We start from the raw sequence: 27,121 nt of genomic DNA, 5'->3' as shown, positions 1-27,121 counted from the left end.
GACATAACATACTGAAACATGACAATATACAACAATATATGATGGTAAGTTCATCGTACACACTCCAAACCAAATCTCCATCATACAGGCGTCGGACATAACATACTGAAACATGACAATATACAACAATATATGATGGTAAGTTCATCGTACACACTCCAAACCAAATCTCCATCATATAGGCGTCGGACATAACATACTGAAACATGACAATATACAACAATATATGATGGTAAGTTCATCGTACACACTCCAAACCAAATCTCCATCATACAGGCGTCGGACATAACATACTGAAACATGACAATATACAACAATATATGATGGTAAGTTCATCGTACACACTCCAAACCGAATCTACATCATATAGGCATCAGACATCACTGAATTTTTGGTTTATTTAGTTTAACGTCCTATTAACAAACAAGGTCATTCAAGGACGTGCCAGGTTTGTTGTTGGAGGAAAGCCGGAGTACCCGGAGAAAAACAACCGACCAGGGGTAAGTACCTGGCAACTGCTCCACATGGGATTCGAACTCTGAACCCAGAGGTGGAGGGCTTGTGGTAATATGTCAAGCCATCTTAACCACTAGGCCAACGCGGCACCCATCACTAAAACATGGCAACTGTATATAACAATATATGTTACAACATAATAAGGTGTTGGACATTAAATACAGATACTAATCTTTTCTTTTTAAGATACGAAACAAAATATGCTGGTACCAATGTAATACTATCATTTCTTGATAGTTAATTAACTGCATACCTCGTCAGATACACACGCCACCATCACACGACTGTTCTGTAGTCCCACAGCTATGTCATGGTATAGCCCAACCTGAAATAAAACAGGGGGTTTAGCATGTCAAGTTTTAATATTCAAGTTCTAAATTGTGCTTAATAACATGACTAATTAATTTTCAATATAGTATTTCCAAACACATCCATTAGCCAATGACCAACACAATTGTTTGATCAACATACCGTATTCACAGCAATTAGCACCCCTCCCCCAAAACACCCCTTCCCCCTAAGCACCCCGCCCCCTAAAGCACCCCTTCCCCTAAAGCACTAAAAGCACCCCTCCCCACTTCTAGAGAATCTAGTTGTTATATAGATACCCCTTCCCCTGTCAGCCTCCATTCCCATCCGATACTTCAGTATTTTATCAAATTTAACCTGAAATTTGTGTTACAGACAGAATTGTGTATAAACTTGATTGTCAATCATTTCATTGAAAACTAATACAGCTTTTTTTGTCCGCAACTAACATTTTTAAGCACCCCGTAATTAGGGCAAATATCAAAGGTCTTTATCTTAGGCACATTAGAATGCTTCATTATAATAATGATTTATTTTCACATAGCTTCTCATTAATTAGACAGATTGTATTCCTGAATTTTTACCTTGCTCATTTGTTCATGGTCTATCCAACATTTGATGCCCTTTTTTTCAAGAAAGTCCTTGATGGCACGAGGGTCTCCCCATCCGAGAGAGCCAGGTTTTTCTTTGGTACCCTGCTTCACAGCAGCAAGGGAATTCACCCAGGTATAACTAATGAAACAGACGGGATGTTCCAGGGCATTCTACATAAACAATAATTTAGAATTAATAATCAAGAGATATAAACAAAGTCAGAAACTGTAAACAAATTTCAGAGCAATCTTCAGAAGGATTTTTTAAAATTAAAGTTTACCACATAATTACACATTTTTCACATTGTCTTTTGTTATTTCATATAAAAGAGTTCCTTTACAAAAGTTCCTTTCACCAAACTTGACAACAGATGGAGAGGTACTCTCTTTGTTCTTTATGTTTATAAAAGTGTTAAATAGGTGACAAGTACAGTCAAACCTGTCTATAAGGGACAAAGTTGTCTTTATATCCAAATGGTCATTATACAAAAGTTATATTGCATTTAAATCAATGATTTGTGAACCTAAGAAAGTGGTCTTATTAATCAGGTGTCTTTACCCAGAGATGTAGTTTCTAACGCAGGTCTGTCTGTAGGATTGTTTCCCTAAGTATTTATAAAACAGAACTTAATGACATAAGGAATCATTTACTGTCTGTTAATATGATAATATATAACTATGTACTGTTTACTTGTAGCTTGGCTCTAAATGACCTTAGTTGTCGATGGGCCGTAAAACTCAACACAAACAAACAAACTTACATTGTTAATGCCTTGCACTGTCTCATTAACCATCTCAGCAGATCTTTGATCTTGGCATCAAAGCGTTTGGCAGTACGGATCATCGCCATTCTCTGTAAAGATCAGTATAACAATCTTTAACACAGGCACGGGAACAAGAAGAATAGAAACTAAGCTCAAAATTTACTCCCCATGCCAATGAGAACAAAGAAATACAAATATTATTGAACTAGTAAAATTCCTTGAGGCACAAGTAAGTAACTTGTTATATCCATTGATTTTTATTGTTAAGAATGGACCACTGTGAGGTCTGACATATGATGCTGTTATCACATTTTAAAGCGACACACACAGAATCTGCAGTTTGAATTAATTATTTTTGGGGGGGATGATATTTTCACGATTTCGCAGCACATTGCTATGATCGCGGAAATATAGATCTGCGAAAAAAGTAAGCGGCTATATGGTATATTGATTCTGGACTTAACAGACCGCTACATTTTCCTGATTTATAAGCTGCCATTTCTTCATTACTGGGTACATACAAATCAAGTGGCATGTTGTTATGATAAACCATGTGTCTACCATCCAGGACAAGAAAGTTTCATGGTCTAATCTACTTCCTTTTTCATTCTATCTACTGTCCTTTTTAAGTATTTATCTACTGTCTTTTTTCATTATCTATTACTGTCCTTTTTCATGACTACTGTCCTTTTTCATGATCTATCTACTGTCCTTTTTAATTATTTATCTACACAAGAAAGTTTCATGGTCTATCTACTGTCCTTTTCATGATCTATCTACTGTCTTTTTAATTATTTATCTACGTCCTTTTCATTATCTATTTACTGTCCTTTTTCCATGGTCTATCTACTGATGCTGGTTATCACATTTTAAAGTGACACACAGAATCTACAGTTTGAATTAATTATTTTTGCGGGGGATGATATTTTCACGATTTCGCAGCACATTGCTATGATCGCGGAAATATAGATCTGCGAAAAAAGTAATCGGCTATATGGTATATTGATTCTGGACTTAACAGCCTCTACATTTTCCTGATTTATAAGCTGCAATTTCTTTTTAATTATCTGGTACATACAAATCTATCTGTCCTTTTTCATGATCTATCTATGTCCTTTTTACCATGTCTACATGTCCATGATCTAAGTTCCTTTTTCATGATCTATCTACTGTCCTTTTTCATGATCTATCTACTGTCCTTTTATTTCATGATCCTTTTTCATATCTATCTACTGTCCTTTTTCATTATTTATCTACTGTCCTTTTTTCATTATCTATTTACTGTCCTTTTTCATGGTCTATCTACTATTGTCCTTTTTATGATCTATCTATTGTCCTTTTTCATGATCTATCTACTGTCCTTTTTCATGATCTATCTATTGTCCTTTTTCATGATCTATCTATTGTCCTTTTTCATGATCTATTGTCCTTTTTATGATCTATCTATTGTCCTTTTTCATGTCTATCTACTGTCCTTTTTCATGATCTATCTATTGTCCTTTTTCATGATCTATCTATTGTCCTTTTTCATGATCTATCTACTGTCCTTTTTCATGATCTATCTACTGTCCTTTTTCATGATCTATCTACTGTCCTTTTTCATGATCTATCTATTGTCCTTTTTCATGATCTATCTTTGTCCTTTTTCATGATCTATCTATTGTCCTTTTTCATGGTCTATCTACTGTCCTTTTTCATGGTCTATCTACTGTCCTTTTTCTATCATGTCCTTTTTATGATCTATCTATTGTCCTTTTTCATGATCTATCTATTGTCCTTTTTCATGGCTATCTATTGTCCTTTTTCATGATCTATCTACTGTCCTTTTTCATGGCCTATCTACTGTCCTTTTTCATGATCTATCTACTGTCCTTTTTCATGGTCTATCTACTGTCCTTTTTCATGGCCTATCTACTGTCCTTTTTCATGATCTATCTACTGTCCTTTTTCATGATCTATCTACTGTCCTTTTTAATTATTTATCTACTGTCCTTTTTCATGATCTATCTATTGTCCTTTTTCATGGTCTATCTACTGTCCTTTTTCATGATCTATCTACTGTCCTTTTTCATGATCTATCTACTGTCCTTTTTCATGATCTATCTACTGTCCTTTTTCATGATCTATCTACTGTCCTTTTTCATGGTCTATCTACTGTCCTTTTTCATGGCCTATCTATTGTCCTTTTTCATGTCTATTTACTGTCCTTTTTCATGATCTATCTACTGTCCTTTTTCATGGTCTATCTACTGTCCTTTTTCATGATCTATCTACTGTCCTTTTTCATGATCTATCTATTGTCCTTTTTCATGGTCTATCTACTGTCCTTTTTCATGGTCTATCTACTGTCCTTTTTCATGATCTATCTATTGTCCTTTTTCATGATCTATCTACTGTCCTTTTTCATGATCTATCTACTGTCCTTTTTCATGATCTATCTATTGTCCTTTTTCATGATCTATCTACTGTCCTTTTTCATGATCTATCTACTGTCCTTTTTCATGATCTATCTACTGTCCTTTTTCATGATCTATCTACTGTCCTTTTTCATGATCTATCTACTGTCCTTTTTCATGATCTATCTACTGTCCTTTTTCATGATCTATCTATTGTCCTTTTTCATGATCTATCTATTGTCCTTTTTCATGATCTATCTACTGTCCTTTTTCATGGTCTATCTACTGTCCTTTTTCATGATCTATCTACTGTCCTTTTTCATGATCTATCTATTGTCCTTTTTCATGCTCCTGTCCTTTTTCATGATCTATCTACTGTCCTTTTTCATGATCTATCTACTGTCCTTTTTCATGGTCTATCTACTGTCCTTTTTCATGATCTTTCTACTGTCCTTTTTCATGATCTCTATCTATTGTCCTTTTTCATGATCTATCTACTGTCCTTTTTCATGATCTATCTACTGTCCTTTTTAATGATCTATCTACTGTCCTTTTTCATGATCTATCTACTGTCCTTTTTCATGATCTATCTATTGTCCTTTTTCATGATCTATCTATTGTCCTTTTTCATGATCTATCTACTGTCCTTTTTCATGATCTATCTACTGTCCTTTTTCATGGTCTATCTACTGTCCTTTTTCATGATCTATCTACTGTCCTTTTTCATGATCTATCTACTGTCCTTTTTCATGATCTATCTACTGTCCTTTTTCATGATCTATCTACTGTCCTTTTTAATTATTTATCTACTGTCCTTTTTCATGATCTATCTACTGTCCTTTTTCATGATCTATCTACTGTCCTTTTTCATGATCTATCTACTGTTCCTTTTTCATGGCCTATCTACTTTCCCTTTTCATAATCTATCTACTGTCCTTTTTCATGGCCTATCTACTGTCCTTTTTCATGATCTATCTACTGTCCTTTTTCATGATCTATCTACTGTCCTTTTTCATGGTCTATCTACTGTCCTTTTTTATGATCTATCTACTGTCCTTTTTCATGATCTATCTATTGTCCTTTTTCATGATCTATCTACTGTCCTTTTTCATGGTCTATCTACTGTCCTTTTTCATGATCTATCTACTGTCCTTTTTAATTATTTATCTACTGTCTTTTTTCATGATCTATCTACTGTCCTTTTTCATGATCTATCTACTGTCCTTTTTCATGGCCTATCTATTGTCCTTTTTAATGGTCTATCTATTGTCCTTTTTCATGGTCTATCTATTGTCCTTTTTCATGGCCTATCTATTGTCCTTTTTAATGGTCTATCTATTGTCCTTTTTCATGGTCTATCTATTGTCCTTTTTCATGATCTATTTACTGTCCTTTTTCATGCTATTGTCCTTTTTCATGATCTATCTATTGTCCTTTTTCATGGTCTATCTACTGTCCTTTTTCATGATCTATCTACTGTTCTTTTTAATGGTCTATCTACTGTCCTTTTTTATGGTCTATCTACTGTCCTTTTTCATGGTCTATCTATTGTCCTTTTTCATGGTCTATCTACTGTCCTTTTTCATGGCCTATCTATTGTCCTTTTTCATGGTCTATCTACTGTCCTTTTTCATGATCTATCTACTGTCCTTTTTCATGATCTATCTACTGTCCTTTTTCATGATCTATCTACTGTCCTTTTTCATGGTCTATCTACTGTCCTTTTTCATGGTCTATCTATTGTCCTTTTTCATGGTCTATCTATTGTCCTTTTTCATGATCTATCTATTGTCCTTTTTCATGGTCTATCTACTGTCCTTTTTCATGATCTATCTACTGTCCTTTTTCATGATCTATCTACTGTCCTTTTTCATGATCTATCTACTGTCCTTTTTCATGATCTATCTATTGTCCTTTTTCATGATCTTTCTATTGTCCTTTTTCATGATCTATCTATTGTCCTTTTTCATGATCTATCTATTGTCCTTTTTCATGATCTATCTATTGTCCTTTTTCATGATCTATCTATTGTCCTTTTTCATGATCTATCTACTGTCCTTTTTCATGATCTATCTACTGTCCTTTTTCATGATCTATCTATTGTCCTTTTTCATGATCTATCTATTGTCCTTTTTCATGATCTATCTACTGTCCTTTTTCATGATCTATCTATTGTCCTTTTTCATGGTCTATCTAATGTCCTTTTTCATGATCTATCTACTGTCCTTTTTCATGATCTATCTACTGTCCTTTTTAATGATCTATCTATTGTCCTTTTTCATGATCTCTCTATTGTCCTTTTTCATGATCTATCTACTGTCCTTTTTCATGATCTATCTATTGTCCTTTTTCATGGTCTATCTAATGTCCTTTTTCATGGTCTATCTACTGTCCTTTTTCATGGCCTATCTTGGCCTATCTATTGTCCTTTCTTATGATCTATCTACTGTCCTTTTTTATGATCTATCTACTGTCCTTTTTTATGATCTATCTACTGTCCCTTTTCATGGTCTATCTACTGTCCTTTTTCATGATCTAACTATTGTCCTTTTTCATGATCTAATTATTGTCCTTTTTCATGATCTATCTACTGTTCCTTTTTCATGGCCTATCTACTGTCCTTTTTAATGATCCATCTACTGTCCTTTTTCATGATCTATCTACTGTCCTTTTTTATGATCTATCTACTGTCCTTTTTAATGGTCTATCTACTGTCCTTTTTCATGATTTATCTACTGTCCTTTTTCATGATCTATCTATTGTCCTTTTTCATGGTCTATCTATTGTCCTTTTTCATGATCTATCTATTGTCCTTTTTCATGGTCTATCTACTGTCCTTTTTCATGATCTATCTATTGTCCTTTTTCATGGCCTATCTATTGTCCTTTTCATGATCTATCTACTGTCCTTTTTCATGGCCTATCTATTGTCCTTTTTCATGATCTATCTACTGTCCTTTTTCATGATCTATCTACTGTTCCTTTTTCATGGCCTATCTACTGTCCTTTTTAATGATCCATTTACTGTCCTTTTTCATGATCTATCTACTGTCCTTTTTAATTATTTATCTACTGTCTTTTTTCATGATCTATCTACTGTCCTTTTATATGGTCTATCTATTGTCCTTTTTATGGTCTATCTACTGTCCTTTTTTATGATCTATCTATTGTCCTTTTTCATGATCTATCTACTGTCCTTTTTCATGATCTATCTATTGTCCTTTTTCATGATCTATCTATTGTCCTTTTTCAGGATCTATCTATTGTCCTTTTTCATGATCTATCTACTGTCCTTTTTCATGATCTATCTACTGTCCTTTTTATGGTCTATCTACTGTCCTTTTTCATGGTCTATCTATTGTCCTTTTTCATGGTCTATCCACTGTCCTTTTTCATGGCCTATCTATTGTCCTTTTTCATGGTCTATCTACTGTCCTTTTTCATGATCTATCTACTGTCCTTTTTCATGATCTATCTATTGTCCTTTTTCATGGTCTATCTACTGTCCTTTTTCATGATCTATCTACTGTCCTTTTTCATGATCTATCTACTGTCCTTTTTCATGATCTATCTATTGTCCTTTTTCATGGTCTATCTATTGTCCTTTTTCATGATCTATCTACTGTCCCTTTTCATTATCTATCTACTATCCTTTTTCATGATCTTTCTATTGTCCTTTTTCATGATCTATCTATTGTCCTTTTTCATGATCTATCTATTGTCCTTTTTCATGATCTATTTACTGTCCTTTTTCATAGTCTATCTATTGTCCTTTTTCATGATCTATCTACTGTTCCTTTTTCATGATCTATCTATTGTCCTTTTTCATGATCTGTCTTCTGTCCATTTTCATGATATATATACTGTCTTTTTTAATGAACTTTCTACTGGGTTTTTTTCATGACCTATCTACTATTCTTTTTCATGATCTATCTATTGTCCTTTTCATGATCAATCTACTGTCCTGTACTGTTCATGACTTACTGTCTGCCCATTTCATTAACTGCTCTTTTTCAATTTTTACAGATTGTTATCTTTTCACTACTTACCATCTAACTGTCCTATTTCCATCACCTACATGTTACCCTAACTTACCGGCTGTCCTATTTTCATGCCTAAATCTGTTTTCTGCCAGTCCATACTCTCCCCAGCACAGGCAATGTGAAATGGCTTATTGAGGCCTTCCATGGCGTACTGGAACATATTGCTGCACACCTTGTCTCGCTCAAACTCATCAGACATGACACCGACTATAACCTGCCGACAAACATTAATATGAAGACTGAACGGACTTAAATCTAAGCTTCAGGAAAATAGCTTACTTATATTTTTGATACAATTACATGACAAGCCATCTCAATTACTTATATATTGGATATAATTACACGAGATGCCAGTTTAATTACTTATACATTGGATAAAATTACAAGAGATGCCAGTTTAATTACTTATATATTTTATATAATTACACGAGATGCCAGTTTAATTACTTATACATTTTATATAATTACACAAGATGCCAGTTTAATTACTTATATATTGGATATAATTACATGAGATGCCAGTTTAATTACTTATATATTTTATGTAATTTCACGAGATGCCAGTTTAATTACCTTGCAGTTTTTCAGAGCCATCATCATGTCATTCATTTTTTGACCAGCATCCATGTCTGGGCACCAACTGTAAGTGTGATATTATCAGAACTATTACATTAACAGGAGTTATTATATTATCAGAACTATTACATTATCAGAAGTTATTATATTATCAGAACTATTACATTATCAGAAGTTATTATATTATCAGAAGTTATTATGTAATCAGTAGCATTTTCTTTCAGGCCTTTCAAATGTTTATAAGTATCATATTATGAATATATATTTAAGATGTATTCCAAACTTATGTTACCAGGGTATATATATTTCAGAACAAATTTTTCCAATTCACTTATTTGCCTCAGCATATTGTTACACATAGCCCAGTTGCCTTAGGATAAATCAATGAGCTTCATTTCTTAAATTCCCACTGACTGTATTATAGGAGCGAATTACCAGGTGAGTCCAGACTCCTCCAGGCAGGTCTTAATTTTGATGGGATCTACTTTCTCCATGTCCCCATTAGGGAGATCAGCCTTACAGTAGAGGATCGCCACATCGTTTTCCATATTCTTGTTCAGGTTCTGTAGGGCACTTATACTGTGTTGGAGATGGATGTCAAAGTCTGTATCCTGTTCCTCTGGCATCATTTCTGTACGGACAATAAAGAAGGTCAACAGGGATCTGAGAATTAGCTACAGGTTATATAATCATGCACCAACCAGAGTGCCCCAAGACCATTTTTAGGTGTTTTAATGGTCTAGATAAAAAAACGATAAAAATCATATTCTACATGGTACTATATACGAGAAGGGTGGAAATCTCATTGGCCGGCTATAAAAAGTCAATCTTTTCGGATGTTGTACATCTATATATGGATTTCACCGTTACTATTCAAACATTTACAACTGTGGACTTTTTATAGCCGGTCAATGAGTTTGCTGCTGAAGCCTCGCTCATGCATATTATATCGGCCACACCGCTAGTATGAATCTTAATGACAGCACTTTGTATAGATGTGTAGGATGATTTTGAAAGGAAAATTATCGCTCTTTCCAATGGTAATAACCGTTTTTATGACGATATACTAGAAATGTGTTTTTATAGCCGCTAAATGTGGGCGGGTTAGAAATTTGGAGTCTAAGGCTTTCCACCCTTCTCGTATATAGTACCATGTAGAATATGATTTTTATTGTTCTTTTTTGTGATGTTTGCTTGTTTTAATGAAATGACATGAAAAGCCAGTTTGGTATAAGATATTAATTGTGACAGGAAATAAAAAAATTTCAACCTCATCAAATGGAATCAACAGCTGATCCTCAGACATTTGGATGCTGACTTACCAAGTAGCTGCCCCATGGACACCGTATGGAAGTACTTTGTACACTGAAGGAATGGAGCTTTGAGGTCGCCTGCTCGCCGAATTAACTCCCCTTTAAACAGACACGGCTCTCTGGTTCCCTGTCAAACCAAGTACATAAGCATTTAGTAACACACAAACATATTTCATTTACAAGAGTTTTGTAACAGTCAAACATAAATTACAATACAAAACTGTAAGACACGTTTTATTTTGTTTGTTTCTCTTTTTATTTAATCTATTAATTAATTGACATAAATTAGAAAACTATTGGTAAATTCAAAGAATGTCTTGAATTGCTGATCTGTACTGATCAAATGACAATATAGAGTATTATATACAGTTCTAAGATATCAACCTCTTGCTACATTTTATGAATGTTGTCTATTGAATAATATACAAACCTCTTTACTGATACAGTCTGGGCACGGGATGAAGAAGTCATACATGACGCCGTGGAAGGACTCCTCGATGAGACTCTCAAATACCTCATGGATCAACAGAAGGATGTTTTCAGGCTGTGGCCCTTGGACCAGTACCACCAGCTCGGAGTCACTGTAGAAATAACATCATTATAAAATAGACTCTTTTTAATTATAATACGAAGATTGGAATAATTTGGTGTTGTCCAATTATCATTTGAGTTTTCACTAGGAATGTGGTTTACCAGTAATTTCAGGTGCTATGATTTTTGCTATCATTTTTTATTTCTTTCTGAGCATCACCAATAAAATGTTTTAAAACACTCTTACTTATTGTAAAGCAGAATATTATGATAACATACAGACAAGAAAACTTGAATACTATATGAAAGAGTTATACTGAAGTGCTGTAAGAATACAACTTACTTTTCCTGACGAATCAATGCTAAATGTCTGTTTTTGTTTAGCATGGAGCCTTTTTTCCAGATAATTTTTCCATCAGAAAACTGGAACAGTCTCACCTAAAATAATGTAAGCATATAACACTTATTTGTTTTTGGAAAATTGTAATAAAATAAAGGCCATATTACTTGAATTCCATTTAAACATGATATATACCTATAATGCTAATATTGATAAATCTTCCTGCAGTATATACTCTTCTACAAACTTACGCTTCCATGTCATTTGTAGTTGTTAACCTTCTCATTATCTAACCCCAGTACCAAAATGGCAACCAATTAATGTTTTATCCACTACATATTGTTTGAACTCCCAGTTTTTAGTAGAAAGTTTTACCTGTGCTCGGTTGAAGAGCCCTGCGGGAAGGTAGGAGAACTTGTACACCAGCTTGTTTTCTCTGATCCCACTTTCCTGATCCAGATCAGGCCAGCTGAGCTGTAAATATTTATAAACAAATAACATAAAATGTATAAAGTAGTAAAGTTCATATACAGGAATAATCCATTTGAAAAATATAAGTACTTAATGTATTAAATGCCTATCAGAGATCCAATGACTATATCATGTCTATAAAAGGTGTATGTTATGATATTTGTCACTAACACTACCAATGTATATTTCAAGTGTGAAGTTCTGATGACTAGTATGATGTGAACACTGTCACCTTTATCAGACAAATGACCAGGCAGCTTATGTTTATGTACACAAAGGTGTAAAAAGTATACGAGTTATCTTTAAAATGAAAGTCAAAGATCAGCTCAATGTTAATTTCATCACTGCTGATCATGAGTATACAACCCTATACTATAGCATTGTAATGGGCCGAAATGATTCGATCTCATTTATCTGGCCATCAAATCTATGTCAGTAGAGTATAGAGTTTGTCCTACCTCCTTAGGTTCCTCCTGGGGTAAGAGACAGGGTACAATGTTGGTACGCTGGTTACCAGGGAGAGGGAAGGTCAGGTCAAACTCTTCTGTGAGGCGGAGAAGCCAGTTGTGTAGCTCTGGGTTGTAAGCCTGCCAGATCTGGTCGATATGGTCGTGAAGGAATCGACCATTGTGTTCCTGGAGACAAAAGCCATTACAGTAAAATGTGGTTATAACAAACCTATGGAGATCAACGAAATCACAATGTTATAAGCTTAGTTCATTATAAACATATCACAGACAAATAAACGGAACCTTGACGGGGAATGAAAATTAACATGTTTTAAACATGCATGAGTACATTGTAAATGTGTTTTACTGCATGCCTTTAAATTATGAAAACTTTAATGTCTATCAAATATAAATTCCTTTTAGTAAAGGTGCAATGCACATGTTGCTACACAAGCAATAATGCATGTGACCAACTTAACTTTGGGTTTTCATGTCTATAATTACCATTTCAAGACCATTTAAATTCAAGATTTCCACTCAAATGGTTATGATTAACCTTTGTTTGAAACATTTTCAAGGTTTCTAATTACATATGTGTTTAACATTTGTGAAAAACACAAAAATTCTTTGTATGTGAAAATAAGTTTGCTTCCTGTAGTAGTATTTACACTACCCACGTTAGTGTCTGTAATGTTTGCTATCATCTAAAACAATAACTTGTGTTGTATACCATACATATCTGTATAAGTGACTGTTTGACAGGTATGCTTATAAAATATACACACCTGTATGACGGACTGTTTGACAGACACCACACACATAAAACATACACACTTGTATGAGGGACTGTTTGACAGGTACACTTATAAAACATACACACCTGTATGAGGGACTGTTTGACAGGAACACTTATAAAACATACACACCTGTATGAGGGACTGTTTGACAGGTACACTTATAAAACATACACACCTGTATGAGGGACTGTTTGACAGGTACACTTATAAAACATACACACCTGTATGAGGGACTGTTTGACAGGAACACTTATAAAACATACACACCTGTATGAGGGACTGTTTGACAGGAACACTTATAAAACATACACACCTGTATGAGGGACTGTTTGACAGTCACCACACACATAAAACATACACACTTGTATGAGGGACTGTTTGACAGGTACACTTATAAAACATACACACCTGTATGAGGGACTGTTTGACAGGAACACTTATAAAACACACACACCTGTATGAGGGACTGTTTGACAGGTACACTTATAAAACATACACACCTGTATGAGAGACTGTATGACAGGTACACTTATAAAAACATACACACCTGTATGAGGGACTGTTTGACAGGTACACTTATAAAACATTCACACCTGTATGAGGGACTGTATGACAGGAACACTTATAAAACATACACACCTGTATGAGGGACTGTATGACAGGTACACTTATAAAACATACACACCTGTATGAGGGACTGTTTGACAGGTACACTTATAAAACATACACACTTGTATGAGGGACTGTTTGACAGGTACACTTATAAAACATACACACCTGTATGAGGGACTGTTTGACAGGTACACTTATAAAACATACGCACCTGTATGAGGGACTGTTTGACAGGAACACTTATAAAACATACACACCTGTATGAGGGACTGTATGACAGGTACACTTATAAAACATACACACCTGTATGAGGGACTGTTTGACAGGTACACTTATAAAACATACACACCTGTATGAGGGACTGTATGACAGGAACACTTATAAAACATACACACCTGTATGAGGGACTGTTTGACAGGAACACTTATAAAACATACACACCTGTATGAGGGACTGTTTGACAGTCACCACACACATAAAACATACACACCTGTATGAGAGACTGTATGACAGGAACACTTATAAAACATACACACCTGTATGAGGGCCTGTTTGACAGGAACACTTATAAAACATACACACCTGTATGAGGGACTGTTTGACAGTCACCACACACATAAAACATACACACCTGTATAAAGGACTGTTTGATAGTCACCACACACATAAAACATACACACCTGTATAAGGGACTGTTTGACATACACACCTGTATGAGGGACTGTTTGACATACACACATGTATGAGGGACTGTTTGACATACACACCTGTATGAAGGACTGTTTGACATACACACCTGTATGAAGAACTGTTTGACATACTGTATGAAGAACTGTTTGACATACACACCTGTATGAGGGACTGTTTGACAGGAGCACTTATAAAACATACACACCTGTATGAGGGACTGTTTGACAGACACCACACATGCCATGACATTGACAATCCACTGAGGATTAATGACGACGCGGTCGCGGAGGAAATCATTGTCAAAGTACTGTAAGGTTCCCAAGTCGTCAAGGAATTTCACTGCCTGCTTCACCTGTTCATATGAAATATCAGTGTGCTTTTTTGTCTTATTACAACTTCAAAGACTTTAATCAAATATACAATATTTTGCATCTTTGTTATTTTTAACATATATTTCGTGAATACATTAATTCATGATGGCAGATTTTGCTGACAAACATGCATTCATCTATAGTTTTATACAATTGTTTGAGTACATTTGAGCTGTTGAGAAATCAAGCAAACATTTGTGTTAATACTAATCAATTTTATATAAATTTTCAAAATTAGATTAATTTTCATATAACTATGATGTCTAAAATTCAAACTTATTACAAACAACATTCCGTTTCAAGGTCACCAAGATGTGCTTTGGCTGAGGTTAAATTTTTATTTTCTTTGTACTGATTTACAATGTACTTACATCTTTGTCATCAAAGATACCATTATCTATGGCAAAGCTTTTGACGGTCTCCCATTTCAGGATGCTGTTTTTTGAGCGCTCCCTGAATTCATCAAAACAAGACGGTTTTCAAATCATATTTTAAAATAGTTTCACTACATTTGAATATTTCTATTGTAAGGTATAATCCCTATCTAAATTTGAAATTGCATAATCAAATGTCACAAATACACAGACAAAAATTTGTGGATAACAAAATTAAAATGTAGGTTAAAATGACTAAGTCAAAGAAAGACTATGTCAATTAATTTTCATGTTAAAAATACTGAAGTTTTGAATAATGGTGCCATTTCGTTTGGAGAAGTTTGGGCCTAGGTAAAAGCAACACAAAATTATAGGCCCATCCCCCCTCCTTCTACCTTTCTGAGAACATGCAAATTAGATAGAAATAGATATTAATGTATGAATCCTAGACTCACGCTAATATTTTCTTCTCCAGATTGAGCCAGACCTGTGGAATCTTTTCTCCCATGTACTTCTGACTTAGTGTACTGGCAATGAGCTGCTTCTCCAGTTCAGCAATACCCTAAAATTACACAACAATGGAATAATTTTACATGCAATACTTACTTGCAATTGAAAACAAGAAACAAAGGACCATTCAACAAGAAATATTCTAAAACTTCAAATTTAATTTAGTGATCATTATGGTCATTTTTTAATTTTCAGCTTAATCTTCTGCAAAAATTTAACTCTAGACTATTCCGTCTTTGCATGTTATAGGGCTAGTTCCCTGTGGGTAGGTATTGATTGTTACATCATTATTTTGTGAGCGCAATTCATGTTGTTTTCTCCGAAACTTGTGACGTTACGCTCACAAACACATGACGTCACATCAATAGATAACTGCAAGTGAAGATTACTCTGTAATATGAATCTAAAATGTTCTAAAATACATATATCCACACTGTTCAGCATTAAGAGTTAGATTTTTGAACAATTCTGACTTTACATTCTACCTACATATCCAATACACAAACGTATGACTCAAGGCTTTACATCATTGTAGAAGAAGAATGATCCCAATACTTACTGTGCCTTTGATGGAGCTGACGTAGTGAAAAGTGGTGATCTGTGGGTAACGTTTCCTCAGGTCATTCTCTGGAATGTCTACCTTGGGAACCTTGGGAAGCAACATCAGAATATGTACAATTAGTATACATACTTATTACTGACAAGCACGAAGTCATGGTTAAACGTTATATAGAATGTCCAATTGGACTGAACAGGTTAATGTTTATTTGCATATGATGTTTTACAACTTCCTGTTAATCACGCATAAATGTTTGACATGTGCAGGCTGTCTTAACCTGGGTAAGACAGAGAGATATTACCCTAACCAGAAGTGCAGATATCTCCATCAGATGGGGTAAAAAACCTTAATCCAATACACCTCAACAACAAAGTTAGAATGTAATTACCTGGTCACACTGTGTGCCGACGACAATGATGGGAGTTTTAGGTGCGTGACAGGCTATGGAACTAAGCCAGAAGTCCAAACCTGCATGTTCAAATCCCATACGCATGTTCCACAAGAGCATGTACACGGCCCGGTTAGACAGGAAAAACTGGAATAACAAGTATGTATTATAATTATCAGAACTGTTACACTATATCTTCTTGATTTCTGTGTTGTTGTATTACAAATATATGTTAATTAGTATCAGAGTTAAGCTTGAAGGATCATTATCTATCAAACTGGTCCACCTCATGGCTAAGTCTCTCCTTAATGTCATTTAATACAGAGAACAATACATCAGGTGTTTATCTATTCTACGTAAAGAGGGGACCTCATCAATGCGAGTTGTCTCCCCTTAGTGAGTTACCAAGAGGTTGATGTGTGTAGTCTACCTTTAGTAAGCTATATAGTCAGATAGTGAGGGCCCTACTACTTAAGGTTTGTTGTCTCCCCTCAGTGATACAGAAGGCCCTATGTGATGTGAGTTGTCTCCCCATAGAGGGGTACAGAACATCCTAGAGTTACATAATGTGAGTTGTCTCCCCTGAGTGACCTATAGAGGGCGATACCTGATGTGTGTTGTAGTAGACTGTCTGACCCGCAAAGTCCCAGGTACTATAGGTAATATCTAGCCCTTCATCTGTCTTCACTGTCCAGGGTTTGATCTCTATGCCATCTGTCAGTTGGGCATTCTGGGTACCTGCTGTTTTCTTGTTTGAACTCATCAAGGCTTGCAACAAGCTACAAACATGATTTCATGACATTAGAATAAGGCAAACAAAAAAGATATGTGAAGAGCAAATTTTTAACTTCAAAATACATATATTTAAAAAAAATTGAAATAGAATCATAGACTTATACATCTTTCCTGATATTTGATTTTTTTTCATTCGTACGTGCGTACATGCGTACAATGATACATAATGATATTGTTGAGCTATGACAAAATCAAATATTTACAGAGGAACTTGGTTAGTACGAACATGAAGGGACCGAGATAAAACTTCGAGTTATCCGAGTGTTCGAATTAAGCAAGTTCTCAATTAAGTCTACTGACGATCTCTTTACATGGTAATAGATCTACTTGCTCCGTGTCGTAAAATGATGTGAGAAAGAAAGATATCAAAATCGTCGATGGTGGTTGCAAAATTATAACAAGAGGCCCAGAGGGCCTGTATCGCTCACCTGGTTTTTTGTTAGTAATTATCACAAGACTCTGACAATTAGAAAAATAAGCAAAATTGACTCCCAAAGTTTAATTTTGAATCACAACCATACGATGATGCTATTGATACCATACAAATATGCTATCCAATACATAGGTTCAGAGACAAAGTGATTTATATGAAAGTAGTAGCCTAATTGACCTTTTTGACCTCGCATCTATTGCCGTCTAAGGCCCCGGGGGTCAGCCCTATCATTTGTACAATTTCAAATCCCAACCCTATAAGGATGCTACCATTGCATTATAAGTGCTCTTCCATTCTTAGTTGCAGAGAAAAAGTCGTTTATATGGAAATAGCTAAATTAACCCCATTTGACCCCACCCTTCAGGCCCCCGGGGGGTCAGCCCCATCATTTGCAAAATTTTGAATCCAAACCCTATAAGGATGTAACCATTGCATTATGAGCGTAATCCCATGTTAAGTTGCAGAGAAAAAGTCATTTATATGGAAATTGACCACTTTTGACCCCGCCCTTCAGGCCCCGGGGGGTCAGCCCTATCATTTGCACAATTTGGAATCCCCAACCTATAAGGATGCTACCATTGCATTATGGGTGCTATACCACGCTTAGTTGCAGAAAAAAAGTCATTTATATGGAAAAAGCCAAATTGACCTCTTTTGACCCTGCCCCTCAGGCCCCCCGGGGGGGTCAGCCCCATCATTTGCACAATTTTGAATCCCCACCCTATAAGGATGCTACCATTGCATTATGGGTGCTATACCATGCTTAGTTTCAGAAAAGAAGTCGTTTATATAGAAATAGCTAAATTGGCCCCTTTTGACCCCGCCCCTCAGGCCCCTGGGGGGTCAGCCCCATCATTTGTACAATTTTGAATCCCCACCATATAAGGATGCTACCATTGCATTATGGGTGCTATCCCATGCTTGGTTTCAGAGAAGAAGTCGTTTATATGGAAATAGCCAAATTGACCCCTTTTGGCCCCGACCCTCAGGCCCCCGGGGGATCAGCCCCATCATTTGTACAATTTTCAGTTAGTAGCCCATAAGGATGCTACCAGTAAAATTTTGCTGAAATCCGACCAGCGGTTATGGAGAATTAATAAGTCGATTGTTGACGGACTACCGACGCCGGACGCCGGACGCCGGACGCTGCGGTATCCCATAAGCTCACCTCGGTCCTCCGGACCAGGTGAGCTAACAATAAAAGCGAAATAAATCAAAAATATCAATTCATCAACTGCAGTCACAACAATTTTTTCCCGCACATAGAACAAGAGGCCCAGAGGGCCTGTATCGCTCACCTGGTTTTTTGTTAGTAATTATCACAAGACTCTGACAATTAGAAAAATAAGCAAAATTGACTCCCAAAGTTTAATTTTGAATCACAACCATACAATGATGCTATTGATACCATACAAATATGCTATCCAATACATAGGTTCAGAGACAAAGTAATTTATATGAAAGTAGTAGCCTAATTGACCTTTTTGACCTCGCATCTATTGCCGTCTAAGGCCCCGGGGGTCAGCCCTATCATTTGTACAATTTCAAATCCCAACCCTATTAGGATGCTACCATTGCATTATAAGTGCTCTTCCATTCTTAGTTGCAGAGAAGAAGTCGTTTATATGGAAATAGCCAAATTGACCCCTTTTGACCCCACCCTTCAGGCCCCCGGGGGGTCAGCCCCATCATTTGCAAAATTTTGAATCCAAACCCTATAAGGATGTAACCATTGCATTATGAGCGCAATCCCATGTTAAGTTGCAGAGAAAAAGTCATTTATATGGAAATTGACCACTTTTGACCCCGCCCCTCAGGCCCCCGGGGGTCAGCCCTATCATTTGCTCAATTTGGAATCCCCAGCCTACAAGAATGCTACCATTGCATTATGGGTGCTATACCATGCTTAGTTGCAGAGAAGAAGTCATTTATATGGAAATAGCCAAAATGACCCCTTTTGACCCCGCCCCTCAGGCCCCCGGGGGGTCAGCCCTATCATTTGCACAATTTTGAATCCCCACCCTATAAGGATGCTACCATTGCATTATGGGTGCTATACCATGCTTAGTTTCAGAGAAGAAGTCGTTTATATGGAAATAGCCAAATTGACCCCTTTTGACCCCGCCCCTCAGGGCCCCCGGGGGGGTCAGCCCCATCATTTGCACAATTTGGAATCCCCACCCTATAAGGATGCTACCATTGCATAATGGGTGCTATACCATGCTTAGTTTCAGAGAAGAAGTCGTTTATATGGAAATAGCCAAATTGGCCCCTTTTGACCCCGCCCCTCAGGCCCCCGGGGGGTCAGCCCCATTATTTGTACAATTTTGAATCCCCACCCTATAAGGATGCTACCATTGCATTATGGGTGCTATCCCATGCTTGGTTTCAGAGAAGAAGTCGTTTATATGGAAATAGCCAAATTGACCCCTTTTGACCCCGCCCCTCAGGCCCCCCGGGGGTCAGCCCCATCATTTGTACAATTTTGAATCCCCACCCTATAACGATACTACAATTGCATTATGAGTGCTATCTCATGCTTAGTTTCAGAGAAGAAGTCGTTTATATGGAAATAGCTAAATTGACCCCATTTGACCCTGCCCCTCAGGCCCCCGGGGGTCAGCCCCATCATTTGCACAATTTTGAATCCCCACCCTATAAGGATGCTACCATTGCATTATGGGTGCAATCCCATACTTGGTTTCAGAGAAGAAGTCGTTTATATGGAAATAGCCAAATTGACTCGTTTATATGGGAATAGCCAAATTGACCCCTTTTGGCCCCGCCCCTCAGGCCCCCGGGGGGTCAGCCCCATCATTTGTACAATTTTTAGTTAGTAGCCCATAAGGATGCTACCAGTCAAATTCTGTTGAAATCCGACCAGCGGTTATGGAGAAGAAGTCGATTGTTGACGGACGCCGGACGCCGGACGCCGGACGCCGGACGCCGGACGCCGGACGCTGCGGTATCCCATAAGCTCACCTCGGTCCTTTGGACCAGGTGAGCTAAAAAACAGACATAACTTACGTCACTGAGACACATGTGTTCATATACTCCAACAATGCACAGGCGTCTGCTTCTGGTTTGATAAAAATATAATAACCTACCCCTACTATATGATATATAATAGGGGTAGGATATTTTCCTAAACCAGATGCAGACGCCTGTGAACAATGTTAGAGGTATAGCACGACGAGACACTTTTCGAGTACGTTGTGTTTGACAGTCAGCAACATAACGTCCGATAAAAAACAGCTGACCAGTCGACTCTCATGTTTTGGGAGTAGTGCTCATTGGAAGTTATGTAGAAAGTAATTCTGGGCATGTCAACTCTTGATCAAACGATGGTGGCTGGTGAATGGTGTAAAGTCTATTTTACCAAGTAAAAAGTTCAAAGCACTTGCATTATTCACACCTAAATATTTACATTTCCGTTTTCTATTTGCTATATAACCTTACCAACTGCGAAATCATTTACACATGCGTAAAGGCAGTGGTTGCCGCGCAAGAATACACACACCGGAACACTGACTTCCGCAAGTAGTGTGAATGCGCATCCGGTTAGGCCTATTGATTCTGTATGAAACATCTTCAATAGATTGGATATGTATGAATGTTTTGTAAATCTTAAATTATATATCAGCAAATAAAAAAATTAACAAATATTGTGTAAATGGGATGAAAAAAGATAAAGTCTATGTGGAACTATATTTTGTGTACTCTCTGAACATTTCCCGCCAAATTGAAGCCAGCTGTTCCTAGATTCCATCAATTGACCGGCTGTTCCAACGATTGTATAACATTGGAAAAACAGAATTTTATTTCATTTAAACACTTAATTTGAATGAAATGGTCAATCGAAATGTAAATATAAGGAATAATTTTTATTGTTTGTTGTTTACTGATGTGTAAACTGCATTTTTTGAACAGATATTTCAACATGACCATTCACCATTTAAAATATCTGTACAAAAAATGCAGTTTACACATCAGTAAACAACAAACAATAAAAATCATTCCTTAAATAATTGTAGCATGGCTCTATAAAAACGGAGATTGTGTACAGCTTCAAGTTGTGATTGCATTTGGAACAGAGTGTCTGCAGGTGGCTAGAGATTAGTTCCGCTCGAGTGATTACACCATATAGGTGACAGGCCGCCGAGAGCACCCGTTTTTTTATCATGTCAGGGTAATGTTTATGTAAGTAATGAACATGTACTGCAGCTTTACAATCTATGATCGCTGATGATTGTTGATACGATACAACTTAGGTTCATTGCTAAACATTAAATAGCTTTTCTGTGTTTTTGTAGTTATAAGCGACATTAGAAATGCCGTTTTACATCATATTTATGAAAAAGAAATCAGCATTTTCGGGCGATCTCGTGGCCAAAAAATCTCAATTCGAGTTATACGAACATTTCTAGTTTTTCCTAATTCGAATTTTCCGAGTTTGTTAAACAAAGATAAAGAAGGAATTCGAGCAGGACCAGCAAATACTTCGTATTAAGCCAGGTTGTCGAATTATCCAAGTTTGTATCAAGCAAGTTCCGCTGTAGTACCTTAATTGAATAACTAGAGGTGGGTTCCGTACATACAAATAACGATATATAGTGTTAGAATGCTAGTCATTTAAACTACTAGGCCTCCAATATACAATTTACTGTATAGTCGATTATTTTTGTTGTTCAAAATATTTTGCGATTTAGACCAACATCTAGGAATATAAAATTTTAGTGAGTCAAAAATTCATGATTTTGCTTAAAGGAAACACAAATGTATATACAATCCAAATAATTCTCAACATTTCACAGATCAAATTTCCGTGATCTCATCAATGTCCTGCAAAATCGCAAAAATGCATCCTTGCTAAAATACCCAGCTATATAGTATTTTGTATGAGACAAAAACACATATGACGTACCTGGTTTTCCCAGCTCCTCCCAATCCAACAAACATGAGTTTGGTTCTGCGACATTCTGTGAAGCCTCCAGCCAGACGTTTGAGATATGCCCTGACAGACTCAAATCCTCTGCTGACCACCTCGTTGGGAGGGGTCCGAAGTGAGGGACAACTGGTCAGACGAATTGCTGTTAAAGTATTCAAATACAATGAGTAAAGAAACCTCAGTTTACAGTTGAATAACATGTACAGAGACTTTAAATAATTTGAAATGATGTTACATTATATATATATAAGGGTAAGCTAGACTAAACAGGTTAATAGGAGGAGCCCTTTATAGATTTACTTGTGTGACAGTATGGTGACAGCATGAATATTGTCTCTCTTTTTTTTTTTAGATTTTCTCAACCTACTTTCCTTCATAAATACTTATCTATGGCATGAAAACTTCTAGCAAAACTGTATCTGTATTGATATTCTCCTTATACAGTAAAACACGAATATAATGAGCACGCTTCATGGTTATAACATATATAGTAATTTTCATTCCCCGTCAAGGTTCCTATAAGAATATATAATATGCGTATGACAAACTATGGTTAGAACGAAGTGATTTCATTGGTCCACAGAGGTTCGTTATGACCATGTTTTACTATTAATATGATATTTTATATACTATCATGGTATAAACGTACATTTGAGGTTTGGGATGAGACCGACCGAGCCTTCAATACTCTCCAGTAGTGGACAGTGACTAAGGTCGAGGATCTGTAAATTCTGTAGCTGACTCAGTTGTTTAGGGACCAGTGTGATCGCCTGATTGTTCAGGTACAGCTCCTGGAGGTTAGTGAGGTCAAATATGACCGAGGGTATTCCTCCAAATTCATCTGTTCTGGCTAAAATGTAAAATCATGAAATTATAAATCAAATATCTTTGTCAGTGACCAATACTATGAAACAAAGCATATGCATGTACTACAGTTAAAGCTGTCTATAAAGACCACCCCTGGACTATGTAAAATGGTCTTTATAGTCAAGGGGTCCTTATACAGTAAATTCAGAACTTAAAATTTGGTTTCCTGATTATTGATAAATAATTGCATTTTTGTAACTTACTTTTGTTTTCTAAGCGTGGGATTTTGAAAAACAGGTAGAGATTGAGATGGGCAATTTCCTGTTCATCGAGCTCACTGTTCTTGTTGATGTCATATTTGTTGAAAAAATCCTCCACTTCCTGCAGATAAGAAATTCCATTCAACAACTTCAAATCACATTATCAATTTGATAATAATTTCAGATAAACATAATTATCATATTCTCTTAACTTTGTCATCTATCATCTTGTAGCTTGTGTCATATTTCTCTTTGCTCGAAACCAAAAGAAAAAGTTATTGGCAAATTTTTAAACAACAAAATCTCATATCAAACTTAAAATATTTAGAGGATCTTTTATAACAGAACATTTGTGTTTTATGTTGCTGAATGCTTTTATCCCTGTGTTAAGTTGGTTTTTTTTTCTCCTGGTGATAAGATAGTGATTCCTTAGCAACATCTAGCACTTCAGATAGATGGATAAAGCAAGCCACGCATAGTCCTATATCTAGGATAAATTTAATTAGAATTAGGAATACTTGCCTTTTGGCCAAGTACATGGACAACACTCTTGTTTTCTTCGAGCCAGCTATCATATTGGTGACGGGTGATTTTGGTCCTGGCACCCTCGAAGGTCACCCAAGGAATTCCTGATAAACAGCAGAATAAATTATACAGATTTTAATGTGATGTTATAAGCAACTGATTGTATGAACAAACATGGCTAAGAATGATTTTTAAAAGTTACAAACGGTTACAAAATGTGAAAATAGCTGCAATGTTGCAAAGAAAATTTCTTTATAAATGAACAAATACACTATCATGTTTTAATGCACAATCATTACTGAAGTCATCTCTGAATATATCTTTTTATTTAAATCTATCTTTGGCATGAATTCATTTTATAAAGTCTGTCTTCGGCATGAAGTCTGCCTTTGGCACAAGTTTATTTTATTTATCTGTTTTTGGCATAATTTTTTTTTAAGTCTGTCTTTGGCATGAATTTATTTTATGAAGTCTGTCTTTGGCATGAGTTTACTTTATGAAGTCTGTCTTTGGCATGAATTTGTTTTATTTATGTCTGTTTTTGGCATGAATTTATTTTATTAAAGTCTTTCTTTGACATAAATTTATTTTATACGTCTGTCTTTGACATGAGTTTATCTAATGAAGTCTTTCATTGGCATGAATTTATTTAATTTAAGTCTGTCTTTGGCATGAGTTTATTTTATGAAGTCTGTCTTTGGCATGAGTTTATCTAATGAAGTCTTTCATTGGCATGAATTTATTTAATTAAGTCTGTCTTTGGCATGAGTTTATTTTATGAAGTCTGTCTTTGGCATGAGTTTATCTAATGAAGTCTTTCATTGGCATGAGTTTATTTAATTTACCGTAAAAACTTGTCTTTGGCATGAGTTTAATTTATGAAGTCTGTCTTTGGCATGAGTTTAATTTATGAAGTCTGTCTTTGGCATGAGTTTATTTTATGAAGTCTGTCTTTGGCATGAATTTAATTTATGAAGTCTGTCTTTGGCATGAGTTTATCTAATGAAGTCTGTCTTTGGCATGAATTTATTTTATGAAGTCTGTCTTTGGCATGAGTTTATTTTATGAAGTCTGTCTTTGGCATGAATTTATTTAATTTAAGTCTGTCTTTGGCATGAGTTTAATTTATGAAGTCTGTCTTTGGCATGAGTTTATTTTATGAAGTCTGTCTTTGGCATGAATTTAATTTATGAAGTCTGTCTTTGGCATGAGTTTATCTAATGAAGTCTGTCTTTGGCATGAATTTATTTTATGAAGTCTGTCTTTGGCATGAGTTTATTTTATGAAGTCTGTCTTTGGCATGAATTTAATTTATGAAGTCTGTCTTTAGCATGAACCAATCAGGGGCCATATCAGTAGCACTTTATGCAATTCCATTTTGATTAAGAATTTTACCTCTAAAAGAATCACAACTTTCAGTTTAATACCTGGGCCCAGTCTCACAAACATTCCTTAACTTTAAAGAATTTCATTACTAAAAATTCTCCATAGGAAAGCATTACATGAGCCTCTCTTCAATTTGTAATGCATCCCTATGGAATATTTTTAGTTAATTTGATCCTTAAATTTGAGGAACATTCATGAAACTGGGTCCTGATTGATTTACCTTTGAGAGATAACACCTTGAGTTTGGGGAGATCCTTGAGCGAGTCTGGCAGACTGGTGAGGATGTTGTTGTCTAAGTAAAGTTCCTTTAGTGACTTGATACCGGAGATTCCACTTGGCAGGGTTGTAAGCACTAATCCTGACAGGACCAGTTTTGTTAGGTTACTTTTATCTGGGGCATCAAACTTGATGTCTTTCACCACCATGTTGGAGCATGTGACAGACTTGAGAGCAGGTCCCTGGAGAAGGTCCGCTGGGAGCTTGGACACACCAAGGCCTCGGAGTGACACGTTTTCAAGGGATTTACACTTTGCAATGCCTGATGGGATAACAGGGTTTTCAGCAAGCTTACACTGGGCCAGAAATAAACACTCTAAGTTGGAGAACTTGGAGAAGAAGTCTTTTGGAAGAGATGGCAGATCTGGTAGATCCCAAGAAAACGCATTTACTAGTTCATTGTATGGTTCAAAGTATTCATACTTGAGCTGCATGTTCGGAGGAAACGTTGAGGCAGATCCATTGATAGACAAGTTGTGAGCTTTGCATGTATAGTTTCTTTGTATTTTAATGAGTTTTTCTGCATCTGAGAATGGCTCATTTTTGAATTTCACTAAATATGGAGTGTCTTGTCCTTTGATGAGTTCTGCAATCTTGGCTGATCCATTGATAGGGTTCTCTTGGTTAGGTAACCCTCCTACCTGGCTAGCATAAACTCCACAAAGGGAGGCATACGGCTGGAGCAGACGGTACAACAAGTTCTCAATCTGTTTAAAAAAAAATTCAATTGTCACATGCAAGTTACATATAATCCAAAAGGAGCCTCATAAGTTCCTTCATTTTGATCCAAATTGCAAAATAATAGGCAACGTCACAGAAAAAATGATTAATGTTAAATGATTCTAGGGTGGTATATATACACGGGGATGTATCAAAACTATGGATTCAAACCAAGTTGAGGCATGACTCCTCATAAAATGTACATCAAATTTTACAAACAGGTTTCCTTCCCCCCCCCCCGGGGGGGGTAAATTTTTTTTAATTATTGTAATTGTTTTGTGGGAGGGGGATATGTTTACTTGGTACTAAAAAGAATAGTGAATACCTTCAAGAAAATGTCTCTTAAAATTTCAACTGACAGCTAAACTTA

General features: G+C 36.0%; 1 protein-coding gene across 1 annotated transcript in view; it reads right to left on the bottom strand.

The window, feature by feature from the left end:
- LOC138327080 (uncharacterized) overlaps positions 1-27,121 on the bottom strand; it is a 114,816-nt gene that overhangs the window by 17,422 nt on the left and 70,273 nt on the right. The window contains 23 exon segments of the mRNA XM_069273066.1: positions 770-841; positions 1,410-1,589; positions 2,180-2,214; positions 2,217-2,271; positions 8,673-8,834; positions 9,194-9,260; positions 9,632-9,827; positions 10,519-10,636; positions 10,940-11,090; positions 11,384-11,478; positions 11,756-11,854; positions 12,310-12,486; positions 14,605-14,751; positions 15,142-15,223; positions 15,600-15,706; positions 16,214-16,303; positions 16,602-16,748; positions 17,209-17,380; positions 22,754-22,919; positions 23,427-23,627; positions 23,848-23,961; positions 24,363-24,473; positions 25,976-26,738. Of these exon segments, the coding sequence (XP_069129167.1) occupies positions 770-841; positions 1,410-1,589; positions 2,180-2,214; positions 2,217-2,271; positions 8,673-8,834; positions 9,194-9,260; positions 9,632-9,827; positions 10,519-10,636; positions 10,940-11,090; positions 11,384-11,478; positions 11,756-11,854; positions 12,310-12,486; positions 14,605-14,751; positions 15,142-15,223; positions 15,600-15,706; positions 16,214-16,303; positions 16,602-16,748; positions 17,209-17,380; positions 22,754-22,919; positions 23,427-23,627; positions 23,848-23,961; positions 24,363-24,473; positions 25,976-26,738 (3,507 nt within the window).

Source organism: Argopecten irradians, chromosome 7 (genome assembly GCF_041381155.1).
Source record: "Argopecten irradians isolate NY chromosome 7, Ai_NY, whole genome shotgun sequence".
NCBI lineage: Eukaryota > Metazoa > Mollusca > Bivalvia > Pectinida > Pectinidae > Argopecten > Argopecten irradians.
Note: the sequence above shows the minus strand (reverse complement) of the source record. Positions and strands in the feature narration are given on the sequence as shown.